Source organism: Coregonus lavaretus (assembly GCF_964263955.1).
Source record: "Coregonus lavaretus genome assembly, chromosome: 3".
Classification (NCBI taxonomy): Eukaryota; Metazoa; Chordata; class Actinopteri; order Salmoniformes; family Salmonidae; genus Coregonus; species Coregonus lavaretus.
Genome location: NC_139990.1, coordinates 52,250,863 through 52,263,727, shown reverse-complemented (window position 1 = coordinate 52,263,727; position 12,865 = coordinate 52,250,863). Strand labels below are relative to the sequence as shown.

General features: G+C 41.6%; 1 protein-coding gene and 1 long non-coding RNA gene across 3 annotated transcripts; one reads left to right on the top strand and one right to left on the bottom strand.

Moving 5' to 3' along the window:
- Positions 1-478: 478 nt before the first annotated feature.
- Positions 479-4,173, top strand: LOC311127030 (complement C1r subcomponent-like). Of its 2 annotated transcripts, XM_084158778.1 has the most exons (8): positions 479-581; positions 809-993; positions 1,143-1,217; positions 1,354-1,544; positions 2,590-2,807; positions 2,971-3,347; positions 3,515-3,712; positions 3,977-4,173. In XM_084158778.1, exons 1-7 carry the CDS (start codon positions 556-558, stop codon positions 3,679-3,681), a joined length of 1,239 nt encoding a protein of 412 aa, XP_084014904.1. In that variant the 5' UTR covers positions 479-555; the 3' UTR covers positions 3,682-3,712; positions 3,977-4,173. The 2 variants fall into 2 exon arrangements, with proteins under 2 accessions (XP_084014904.1, XP_084014903.1); XM_084158777.1 differs by having other exon boundaries at positions 500-993; positions 3,977-4,168.
- A 4,083-nt stretch (positions 4,174-8,256) lies between these two features.
- LOC311127056 lies at positions 8,257-9,388 on the bottom strand. The gene is made up of 3 exons (XR_014613087.1): positions 9,375-9,388; positions 9,158-9,211; positions 8,257-8,519 (listed from the first exon to the last, which is right to left on the bottom strand). It is a non-coding gene; the product is annotated as an uncharacterized lncRNA (long non-coding RNA).
- Between the last annotated feature and the right edge of the window lie 3,477 nt (positions 9,389-12,865).

Below are 12,865 nucleotides of genomic sequence, written 5' to 3'. Positions count from 1 at the left end.
AAATAAATTCCACAAATTAACTTTTAACAAGGCACACCTGTTTATTGAAATGCATTCCAGGTGACTACGTCATGTAGCTGGTTGAGAGAATGCCAAGAGTGTGCAAAGCTGTCATCAAGGCAAAAGGTGGCTATTTGAAGAATCTCAAATATAAAATATATTTTGATTTGTTTAACAATTTTTTGGTTACTACATGATTCCATATGTGTTATTTCATAGTTTTGATGTCTTCACTATTATAGAAAAAATAAAGAAAAGCCCTTGAGTAGGTGTGTCCAAACTTTTGACTGGTACTTTATCTACAACACAAAATCCATGTGTACGTGTGTGTATAGTGCGTATGTTATCGTGTGTGTATGCATGTGTCTTCTGGGCCAAGTCAAACAGAGAAGTTTTTTAACATGACTTTTAGACTCTTCAGTCAAACTCCCCACTAAAACAAACAGAGTCAGCTAACGTACCCGTAAGACTGCGGGGCTGTGATATACAAAGTGAGGACTTCAAGTCTTACACAGCAGGTTCATTCACCATAGTCTCTCCTGTCCAATCACAGTCATGGACTGGGTCTATTCAACACTCTGGTGAGTCTACTGTTGTTTATTCTGTTGTTGTTTTCCATGTATCCCCTGCTTGGATTCAAGCTGTCTTAATATTACTAAACAGACGTTCAGTTACAGTGATTTACACCCATATTAAGTATGAATTATGAGATCATAATACTTTTTGTACGGTATTTCTCAACATTATTATTTTATGATGAGACACACTCAGTCTCAAATCTCCCCTTCCCAACATATTGTGTGTCCAGGCTGCTGGGTGTGTCTGTGTGTGAGATTTGGGTTCCAGTCTCTTCTACAGTGATTGGCTGTGGGAAACCTGAACCGTTGCTGAATGGAAGGTTGAAGGTCATATCTGGCTCTCAGAACCAGCACCTCTCAGTCATTCAGTACCACTGCAATGAGCCGTTCTACACTCTTCCTGAAGGGGCTAAAAGTCAGACTAAAATCATCCTTATATTCTTCACTACAGTGACATCGGTTTTCAACCTGCAAGTCTCTAATCTTTTGTAAATTAAACAACTGCAACTATTCAATGCCTAATGTATGTATCGTTTAATCACATCTCTCTCACACGTTTATCAGGAAACTTCACATGCTCATCAGACGGAAAGTGGAAAGACAGCCTGAAAATCTCACTGATTCCTCAATGTATTCCAAGTAACTCAGAGTTTCACCCTTGAGCGTGTGTGTGTTTGTGTCTACTGTGTATCGTATGTGTTCTTTCCCTGTGTGTGTGTGTATCTACAGTCAGTCTGTCCCTGGATGACCAGTAGATGTCTCTCTCTGTCCCTAGTGTGTGGTCGTCCTACAGTGAACCTCCCGGGGTTTGGAAGGATTGTTGGGGGAAAGCCAGCTCCAGCTGGATCCTTCCCCTGGCAGGTGTTGCTGAGCGCTAATGGTAGAGGAGGAGGGATAGTGATCGGGGACCGCTGGATCATGACTGCAGCACATGTCCTGCATGGACATACCTGGCAAGACGTTAGGGTGAGACGAGTGTGTATTAATGAAAATAAAAGCATGGGTTATCTTTTTGACATGGCCCCTTATCTGGGTCTGTGCTAGATGTACACCCCTCCGTATGTATTTCACAGTGAAGCAAAATAAAATGTGGAATTCATACTCCAGCATTTTGGATTTGAGATCAAATGTTTCATATGAGGCGAGAGTACAGAATCTAACCTTTTATTACAGGGTCCAGAAATGAAAGCACTTTATGTATCTAGTCCCCCCATTTGAAGATGTCATAAGTATTTGGACAAATTCACTTATAGTGTATTAGGTCCCATATTCCTTGCATGCAATGATTACATCAAGCTTGTGATTCTGCATTTGCAGTTTATTTGGGTTGTATTTTGGGTTATGTTTTGCCCAATAGGAACTGAATGGGGAATGATGACTGGAGTAATTTTCTTTCTAAGTGAGTAGATAAGATGTTTCTGAATACTTCTAAATGAATCCTGATGATACCATGATTACAACAATCATTAATCATGAATAATGATGAATAAGAAAGAGGTGACAACAAAACATGCATTTTCTGGGGGGGGGGGGGGGGGGGTGTATGAGGGACACTCGAAATGACACAATACATTATTCACCACATAGTTCCTATTGGGCAAAATATAATCTGAAACACAACCAAAACAAGCTGTAAATGCATCCAACAAGTTCGTAAAGTCACAAGCTTGATGTAGTCATTGTGTGCAAGGATTATGGGACCATCTACTAAACTTTTGACTACTTTAATAAGTGAATTTGTCCAAATACTTATTTAATCTTCAAATGGGGGGGACTAGATGTATAAAGTGCTTTCATTTCTAAATGGTAAAACAGATATGTATGAAAATACCCTCAAATGAAAGGTGACATTCGGTACTGTCACCTAATATAAAACATTTGATCTCGAATCCAAAATGCTCAAGTAGAGCCACATTTAGAATTTTTGCTTCACTCTCCAAATCCAATGGAAAAATGACTGTCTGACTGCTGTTTAAGTGTATTTATTAAGTGTGATTTACCCTGTCCAAAGGTATATGTTGGAGACAACAATGTGCAAAACCTCACCCAGTCTCCACCTCTTGAGGTCGCCTCTCTCCATCTTCACCCTGAATACAACAACGTAGATGATGTAGAGTATGACCATGACATCGTCCTGATCCATCTCCAACACCCAATCACATTCAATGCTCATATCATGCCACTGTGTCTGCCAGCAAAGGACGCTAAATACCAGACTGGGCGGAATGGGTAAGCCTAGGTTTTATGTTTAAAACAGTCAACTACAAATATCTGCATGTTAACAATTTATTGAATTTGTGGATATTTGCTGATTTTGTATTGATTGTTAAAATTGTTAAGTTGAACAGCATCTTATGTATATTCCGTTCTTCTCTCTTTCTCTCTGCTTCAGCTTGGTGTCAGGATTTGGCACCATGGAGTTTGATACATCTACCAATAACCTCATGTATGTTCCTCTACCTGTGGTGAACCAGACAATCTGTAGAAAGTCTATTGAAGGCAGAGATGAAAGGAAAGGAATTCCCAGTCTAACAGACAACATGTTCTGTGCTGGGAATCCTGAGGGAGGCAAGGACTCCTGTCAGGGGGACAGTGGAGGGGCGTACGTCCTGCGAAAAGCAGGAATCCTTCCTGGGCCTTTCTGGGCAGCAGGAATCGTCAGCTGGGGTGTTGGATGTGGACAGAGTGGAAGCTATGGGATCTACACTCGTGTGGCTAACCACGTAGACTGGATCAAGAAGACCATAGAGGAGGAAGAGCAAAAAACAAGTGAGAAACATTCTAAAATATATATATTATGGATGTGTTTGTGTGTTTTGTTGTTTTGTGCGTGTGCTTTGGCTGTGTGCTTTTCTACAGTAATATTGGACCCAATGTGGAATCTGAACCATTGCTGAGAGGAGAAGTGATAATTTGTGCTTTTCCTGATCCACCAGTCTGTGGAAGACCCATGGTGTCCATAGAAATGCACCAAAGGATTCTGGGAGGAGAGGTAGCTCCAAAAGGAACATTTCCCTGGCAGATGCTTCTCAGTGTGGAAGGAGGCCGATCAGGATGGATGGTCATCGGGGACAGTTGGATCCTGACTGGTGCATCAACATAACAACCAAGTCATCAAGAAGAGTGAAGTTATGGTAGTGCAATAATGATTATGGTGGTGTTTACATAATGACTTGGGCCAGGAGTTTTTTCTGATTATCTCTGGTCCTGAATTATAGGCTTATCATAGAAAAACTCCTGACCCTACATCTGAGATGATGACAAAGATTGAGGAAGTAGTGGAGAGACAATAAACATGCTTCTGGATGCTCATAGTTGAAGAAACTACTATTTCCACCCAGTAGTTAAATGCAGTAACTGACTGAAATTCACACACATTTCCCTTCACTTCATAACAGGCATTCGTTGGCGACAACAACGTGGAAAACCTCCTTCAGTCTCCACCTCTCCATCCTCACCCTGGGTACAACAACACAGACGGTTTATCCTTCAACCACGACATTGCCTTGATCAAGCTCCAACACCTGCTCACATTCAGTAGTTCCATCATGTGGTCCTCTGTAGCTCAGCTGGTAGAGCACGGCGCTTGTAACGCCAAGGTAGTGGGTTCGATCCCCGGGACCACCCATACACAAAAAATGTATGCACGCATGACTGTAAGTCGCTTTGGATAAAAGCGTCTGCTAAATGGCTTATTATTATTATTATGTGAGTGTGTCTGCCTGCAAAGGGTGCTGAATACTCCACTGGAAGAGTTGGGTAAGAGTTGGCTCTCCTGTACAGTAAATGTTTGATCTTTGACAGTATAGTTATTGGGCATTCTCTGTTTCTGTTTCCTTTGTATTTTTTTGAAATCCTAAAATTACCTCAATGCAATGGAAACAGAAGCTATGATAGTACATGTGTCATTTCTCTCTCTCTAGCCCTGTTTATACTTGGTTCTAACTTGCATCCTTTGTCCTGATCTTGTCCACATTCTGATTGTGCCCACATTTTTAGACCAGTGTAGACAATCAAAAGACACATTGTGATCTGATTGTGATCAGATCATCCTGCCCACCTCCGGAGATAGTCAGACACACATTGTGTCTGGATATTTTACAAGTGTAGACAGATCTGGACAGAGAAACCATTTAAATCATCATTATTCTGCCCTCTAAAATCATGGGCAGACATTGACTGATTACATCAATATGTGTCTTAGAATAAATAAATATTATTTTGAAAGAATAGCTGTGTAATAATTTGCATAAAGGAAGGGACCAGGAAATCTGGTCACAATGCAGACACAGTGGACGGATAACAGATACATTTTAATAACTGGTGTAGACACTTTTCTGGAAATACGGGCACAATCAGAATGTAGACAAGATCAGGACAAAGGACCCATGTTAGCACCAGGTATAAACAGGGCTTTTCTCTCTTTCTCTCCCTCCCTCCCTCTCACAGCTGGGTTTCAGGGTTTGGCCTCAAAGATGATGATGAAATGTCTAGTAACCTCAGGTATGTCCGGATTCCCCTGGTGGACCAGGTGAAGTGCAGAAGCTCTATTGATGAGGTGAGGAAGAAGAAGAGAGAAGCCCCTGATTTGACAGACAGCATGTTCTGTGCCGGGTTACCAGAGGGTGGAAAGGACATCTGTGCAGGGGATGGTGGAGGGCCGTATGTCCTAAAGTATGGGGGAGTTTTCTGGGCAGCAGGGATCGCCAGCTGGGGAATTGACTGTGGAGAGCCAGGCCAATATGGGGTCTATACCCGCGTAGCTAGCTACGTAGAATGGATCAAGAAGACCATGGAGGATAATTGAAATTATGGGTGTATAAATTATGCAAGAAATGTTTGAGTTTGTCGAGGATAGCAGCAAATATAAACATGTTTTTTATTGAATTAATGCTTTTCTGTAACTGAAGCATATTTAATACATTTGAAATCTGTCTTTTTAACATTGCATTATTTGTATTATCAACTGTATAGCCCATTTTAATACACTGAGTGTACAAAACATTAGGAACACCTGCACTTTCCATGACATACAGTGCATTCGGAAAGTATTTAGACCCTTTGACTTTTTCCACATTTTGTTACGTTACAGCCTTATTCTAAAATGGATTAAATATAATAAATTCCTCATCAATCTACACACAATATCCCATAATGATGAAGCAAAAACAGTTTTTTAGACATTTTTGCAAATGTTTTACAAATACAAAACAGAAATACCTTATTTACATAACTATTCAGACCCTTTGCTATGAGACTCGAAATTGAGCTCAAGGTGCATCCTGTTTCCATTGATCATCCTTGAGATGTTTCTACAACTTGATTGGAGTCCACTTGTGGTAAATTCAATTTATTGGACATGATTTGGAAAGGCACACACCTGTCTATATAAGGTCCCACAGTTGATGGGTACCAAAACATTTCTGCAGCATCGAAGGTCCCCAAGAACACAGTGGCCTCTGTCATTCTTAAATGGAAGAAGTTTGGAACCACCAAGACTCTTCCTAGAGCTGGCTGCCCGGCCAAACTGAGCAATCAGGGGAGAAGGGCCTTGGTCAGGGAGGTGACCAAGAACCCGATGGTCACTCTGACAGAGTTCCTCTGTGGGGATGGGAGAACCTTCCAGAAGGACAACCATCTCTGCAGCACTCCACCAATCAGGCCTTTATGGTAGAGTGGCTAGACGGAAGCCACTCGTCAGTAAAATGCACATGACAGCCCGCTTGGAGTTTGCCAAAAGGCACCTAAAGGACTCTCAGACCATGAGAAACAAGATTCTCTGGTCTGATGAAACCAAAATTGAACTCTTTGGCTTGAATGCCAAGCGTCACATCTGGAGGAAACCTGTTACCATCCCTACGGTGAAGCATGGTGGTGGCAGCATCATGCTGTGGGGATGTTTTTCAGCGGCAGAGACTAGGAGACTAGTCAGGATCGAGGGAAAGATGAACAGAGTAAAGTACAGAGAGATCCTTGATGAAAACCTGCTCCAGAGCGCTCAGGACCTCAGACTGGGGCGAAGGTTCACCTTCCAACAGGACAATGACCCTAAGCACACGCAGGAGTGGCTTCCGGACAAGTCTCTGAATGTCCTTGAGTGGCCCAGCCAGAGCCCGGACTAGAACCAGATCAAACATCTCTAGAGAGACCTGAAAATAGCTGTGCAGCAACGCTCCCCATCCAACCTGGCAGAGCTTGAGAGGATCTGCAGAGAAGAAAGGGAGAAACTCCCCAAGGTTTGATGAAGGAAAACATTTTTTAATCAATTTTAGAATGAGGCTGTAACGTAACAAAATGTGGAAAAAGTCAAGGGGTCTGAATACTTTCCGAATGCACTGTAGACTGACCAGGTGAATCCAAGTGAAAGCTATGAACCCTTATTGATTTCACCTGTTCAATCCACTTCAAGTTAGTGTAGATGAACGGGAGGAGACAGGTTAAAGAAGGATTTTTAAGCCTTGAGACAATTGAGACATGGATTGTGCATGTGTGCCATTCAGAGGATGAATGGGCAAGACAAAATATTTAAGTGCCTTTGAACGGGGTATGGTAGTAGCTGCCAGGCGCCCCGGTTTGAGTGTGTGAAGAGCTGCAACACTGTTTCCCATGTGTATCAAGAATGGTCCACCACCCAAAGGACCATCCAGCCAACTTGACACAACTGTGGGAAGCATTGGAGTCAACATGGGCCAGCATCCCTGTGGAACGCTTTTGACACCTTGTAGAGTCCATGCTCCGACGAATTGAGGCTATTCTTAGGGCAACTCAATATTAGGAAGGTGTTCCTAATGTTTTGTGCACTTAGTGTATATTTTATATAGGAATTTTATCTTGATCACATTGCTCATTGAGAAAAAAATAATTGGATTTCCAGCAAAACATCTGTATTATGTACAGTACAATACAAGCATGGGGACTTATCAATTAGTCAAATCCATGATAATTTAATCAATACAATTGCAAGGCTTTTTCTAATACATGTATTGTTTATGATTTTTTTAAATAACTGTTTAAATGTCAAAGTTGTGGAAGATACGTTTTCTTTTGACATTTTGGTGACCTTTATTCAGATCATGGCAGTTGGTTTACAAACATGGTCAACAATCAGTCCAGATCAATGTCTGAAAAACATCCTTAGATGGTGGGCAACATCTGCAAAGATGCAGCTATCCTTCCCATCACCCCCTGCACAGAACATGTTCTCAGTGAAAACCATTGGCTTGTTAATAGACAACACAGGTATGTCCTCACACTTACTTTGGGAGTATCTTCCCACAGCTGTGTGAAGCAAGAAGCGCTTTTATCCAGAATTTTGGTTTCAGCTTTATTCTCTGTCGCACCCCACCCTGAAACAGTGCCTTGTTGACCCTCTTTGAATCCTCCATCACCCTCAGCCAGGCATATGGGGAGAACATTGGGCCCTAACTTCACCCTGGAAGACATTCTGATGAGAGCTATGTCATTGTCGTAGTTAGTGCATTCCTCACCAGCTATGCCCTTCATGTAGTCAGGGTGAATGATGATCTTCTCTGTTACCATGACAACCACATCAGGATCTATCTGCCCCCCGAAAAATGTAATGGTGCTTTCTTCATAGCCATCTACAAGACTAGCTGCTGTGATGGCCCACCGGTCATTGATCAGGGATGCTCCTCCTCTTTTGGAATGTTTTGAGAGAAGCTGCCAGGGTATCTCCCCCATCTTCGCTGGTCTGCCTCCCAAATTTCTGCCTGAGACTTCTGAGACTATTTGTTTCTGTCTGTCCACACACTAGAAGATAGACAATCCAGATGAGTGTCTGAAAAACATCCTTAGATAGTGGGCAACATCTGCAGAGATGAAACTATACTTTATGGCAATCAATACCTGCGATGCATTTCTGCAACTTTTCTAGACCATTAACTGATCTCCAGATACCATCAGAATCACAGATGTACTTCTCTAAAAGAACAGAAGAGAGGTAAAAACAGAGGTTGAGCAGTCAGAAACATTGTGCAAGGAAGGACACAGAAAGCATGGTAAAGGTCAAATACTAGACTAGTGAGTTGTGGTGAACAAAACAAACATGATTTTCGCCCACTGTCTAAAGGGAGGAAAGAAACATGCCGTTTTAGAACAAAAAACTAAAGAAAACATATGCACACAGGAGCTTCCCACTGGGCACACACTGGTTAAATCAACATTGTTTCCACGTCATTTCAATGAAATTAAGTTGAACCAACGTGGGACAGACGTTGAATTGACCTCTGTGCCCAGTGGGTTGTTCCTCACTCATACTTTGTCTGTCCCTTATAGTGTTCTTGATCCAGTCTAGGTAGTTAGCCACACGAGAGTAGACCCCATATCTTCCAGGCTCTCCACAGTTAATCCCCCAGCTGACGATCCCTGCTATCCAGAAATGATCACCCTCCTTCAGGATGTAAGCACCACCACTGTCCCCCTGACAGGAGTCCTTGCCTCCCTTAGTATTCCCAGCACAAAAAATGTTGTCTGTTAGACTGGGAATTCCTTTACTTTCATCTCTGCCTTCAATAGACTTTCTACAGATTGTCTGGTTCACCACAGGTAGAGGAACATACATGAGGTTATTGGTAGATGTATCAAGCTCCATGAGGCCAAATCCTGACACCAAGCTGAAGCAGAGAGAAAGACAGAAGAAAGTAATATACATAAGATGCTGTTCAACTTAACAATTTTAACAATCAATACAAAATCAGCAAATATCCACATATTGAGTAAATTGTTAACATGCAGATATTTGTATCGGAATGTTTTAGAAATAAAACCTAGGCTTACCCATTCCACCCAGTCGGGTATTTAGCGTCCTTTGCTGGCAGACACAGTGGCATGATATGAGCATTGAATGTGATTGGGTGTTGGAGATGGATCAGGGCGATGTCATGGTCCTACTCTACGTTGTTGTATTCAGGGTGAAGATGGAGAGAGGCGACCTCAAGAGGTGGAGACTGGGTGAGTTTTTAAACATTGTTTTCTCCAACATATACCTTTGGAAAGGGTAAATTAATTACATTTAAGGGACAGTTAAGAAATTACTGGGGTGAGGGGGTGGTCCAAAATAGGGGATGGTTGTCTAACTTCGTTTTTTTGCTTTGGGGAAGGTTGTGTGTTTTTTTATTGGCCACAGGGGAGAGTCGTGCGTTTTTTCCCTGGTTTACATGCAGCCTTTTGCAGGTTTTACTGTATAATTTCTTCCATCCTAGCCAAATTTCCTTGCATTGCGCCTCCCCTACCAAAGGTGTTTTGGTACTTCCCTTGTGCATTACACTTTTCCATGTGCTAACTATACCACCGGTCAATATACTGTAGTCTACCAGTCTAACTGTCTATCCTACCCTCTATCCACTATTCATAGTGACAATCGTGGTAGGTGGATCGTTTGTCCAGATCTGAAATATGCTTACTAGCAATCATACCACACATGAAATATTTCAAAGCTACACCAATTTTCAAGATAAATCCACAAGAACAAGGAAGAATTACTGATAGGCAGCGGAGAGGCCAGGTGCGAACAATGAAGACATGAGACAAGCATCTCAAAAAGTTTCCATATTGATCTTGTTTAGGAACGATACAATTATCTAGACTAGCCTGCAACACCACAATGCAATGAATCATTTGATTATTGTTTTCAAGTCAGTGCAAAATTCTACTCTAGGCTGTAAACTGCAGTGAAAATATAATTTGAATAAAGGTGCAAAAGCCCTGTGATTTGAATGTTTCATTCCATTCATTCCATTTGGATCAGTTGTGGGTCTACTCTCAACAGTTTAAAAGGTCTAGAAAGGCACATTAGCAGGCCAGTAGCAGGTCAGTATACTTCTGATACTGAGATGCGCTGTCTGTTGTGGATCATCATTCTCCCAAGTCGTCCTATAATAATTTGTCCACATATGCTCCCAGCAGGCCCAGTTATTCAGGAAAGCTTAAAGACATCCTCCAGCGATTGTTTTACTTTTACTGTTGATAAGTGATATCTCAAGTATAAATACATTAAAGTACACACACTAAAGGGCAAAATATTATATATGTTTTACACAACTGCAAAATTCAAGGAGTAGGGCATTCAAGGAGTTGATGGGTCTGATGGGAAGTCGTGATGTCATCGGCTTCCCCCCTTGCTTGAGGAACAATCCTTTTCACCTCATTTAACACCTGATTTATTTAACAAAGGTCACATCTCAATAGGTGGTCCAGGTAAGTCATGAAATGGCACAAGTGGTGGCCTTTCCTCTTTTGTTCTCTATTGCTCCTCTATTGTTCCTCAAGCAAGGTGGAGGCCGATGACATCACGGATTCCCATCAGACCCATCAACTCCTTGAATGCCCTACTCCTTGAAGTATGCAGTTGTGTCTAAAAAACACTATTTTGCGCAAAACTTATTTTTTTACCCTTTAGTGTGTGTACTTTACTGTATTTATACTTGGGATGTCGCTTTTCAACAGTAAAAGTTCAAAAATCGCTGGAGGGCGTCATTAACGCTCTGACTCCTCTCCGATCCGAATGGCTATTCCTCGTGCACCTAGAACCTAATGCTTCAATATGGCCTAAATATTTGTAATTTAACTTCTAAAAAGTATTACATTTTATGTGTGGCATAAACACCAGTTACAATGTTTTAATCTGATTAGGCTACTTCAAAAGTCTCCTGTAGGCTACCTGAGCACGTTCATCCAAAATATAATTACAGCATCCAAAGTGTGCATGAACGGCAAGAGACATCTGTTACAAAACACCAAAAAGTTGAATGACATTCGGAGATGGTCAAGCCAAGCCTTCGATACTGGGTACAAGGTAGGGAGGGATGTTTATACCTGGTGCTAACATGGGTCCTTTGTCCTGATCTTGTCTACATTCTAATTGTGCCCATATTTCCAGAAAAGTGTCTACACCAGTTATTAAAATGTGTCTGTTATCCGTCCACTGTGTCTGCATTGTGACCAGATTTCCTGGTCCCTTCCTTTATGCAAATTATACTGAACAAAAATATAAATGCAACATGCAACAATTTCAAAGATTTTACTGAGTTACAGTTCATATAAGGAAATCAGTAAATTGAAATAAATAAATTAGGCCCTAATCTATGGATGTCACATGACTGGGAATACAGATATGCATCTGTTGGTCACAGATACCTTAAAAGAAATGGGCCTCAAAATGGGCCTCAGGATCTTGTCACGGTATTTCTGTGCATTCAAATTGCCATCGATAAAATACAATTATGTTCATTGTACGTAGCTTATCTTTGCCCATACCATATCCCCACCACGACCATGGGGCACTCTGTTCACAACGCTGACATCAGCAAACCGCTCGCCCACACGACACCATACACGTGGTCTGCAGTTTTGAGGCCGGTTGGACGTACTGCCAAATTTTCTAAAACGATGTTGGAGGCAGCTTATGGTAGAGCAATTAATATTCAATTCTCTGGCAACAGCTCTGGTGGACATTCCTGCAGTCAGCATGCCAACTTGAGACATTTGTGGCATTGTGTTGTGACAAAACTGCACATTTTAGAGTGGCCTTTTATTGTCCCCAGCACAAGGTGCACCTGTGCAATGATCATGCTTTTTAATCAGCTTTTGGATATGCCACACCTGTCAGGTGGATGGATTATCTTGGCAAAGGAGAAATGCTCACTAACAGCAATGTAAACACATTTGTGCACACATTTGAGAGATATAAGCTTTTTGTGCGTAACATTTCTGGGATCTTTTATTTCAGCTCATGAAACATGTTGCATTTATATTTCTGTTCAGTGTATTTCACAGTTATTCTTTCATCAATCAGTCAATGCTGCCACCTGTCAATTATTTTAAAAGGCAGAAAATTGTTTATTTAAATGGTTTCTCTGTCCAGATCTGAAACCGAGCTGAAGTGGAAAAGTCAATATCCACGTTTATAAATACAGTTATTGATAATTGTGGTCGTAAACATTATTTTGAGTTTATTCAATGGGGGGGGGGTGCTTTTTTTTATGACACCTGGAGTTGGACCAACCCCCCCCCCCCCAGTAATTTTCTGTCCCTAATCAGCAGTCAGACAGTCATTTTCTAACTCTCCCTAAATAGCAGTCAGACGAGCGGGTCCGGATCTCTAAATAGTGTGTGTCAGTGGCGGTCAGTGCCGTTTAAGGTGAGGGAGGACACATTTATTTTTCATGAGCACAGCCTTATTTCTATTACAGCATATTGGATGACTGTCATTCATATTCCATTCACCCAGTTCAATGGAACAGCGATAGGTTTAGGCTACTACATCATAC

Bases quoted from the DNA above. Each gene is read 5' to 3' on its own strand.
- LOC311127030 (XM_084158777.1), top strand. From the start codon at position 699: ATGAATTATGAGATCATAATACTTTTTGTACGGTATTTCTCAACATTA. The intron at 1,218-1,353 runs GTAACTCAGAGT...CTCTGTCCCTAG, and splicing joins GATTCCTCAATGTATTCCAA to TGTGTGGTCGTCCTACAGTG. The intron at 2,808-2,970 runs GTAAGCCTAGGT...TCTCTGCTTCAG, and splicing joins TACCAGACTGGGCGGAATGG to CTTGGTGTCAGGATTTGGCA.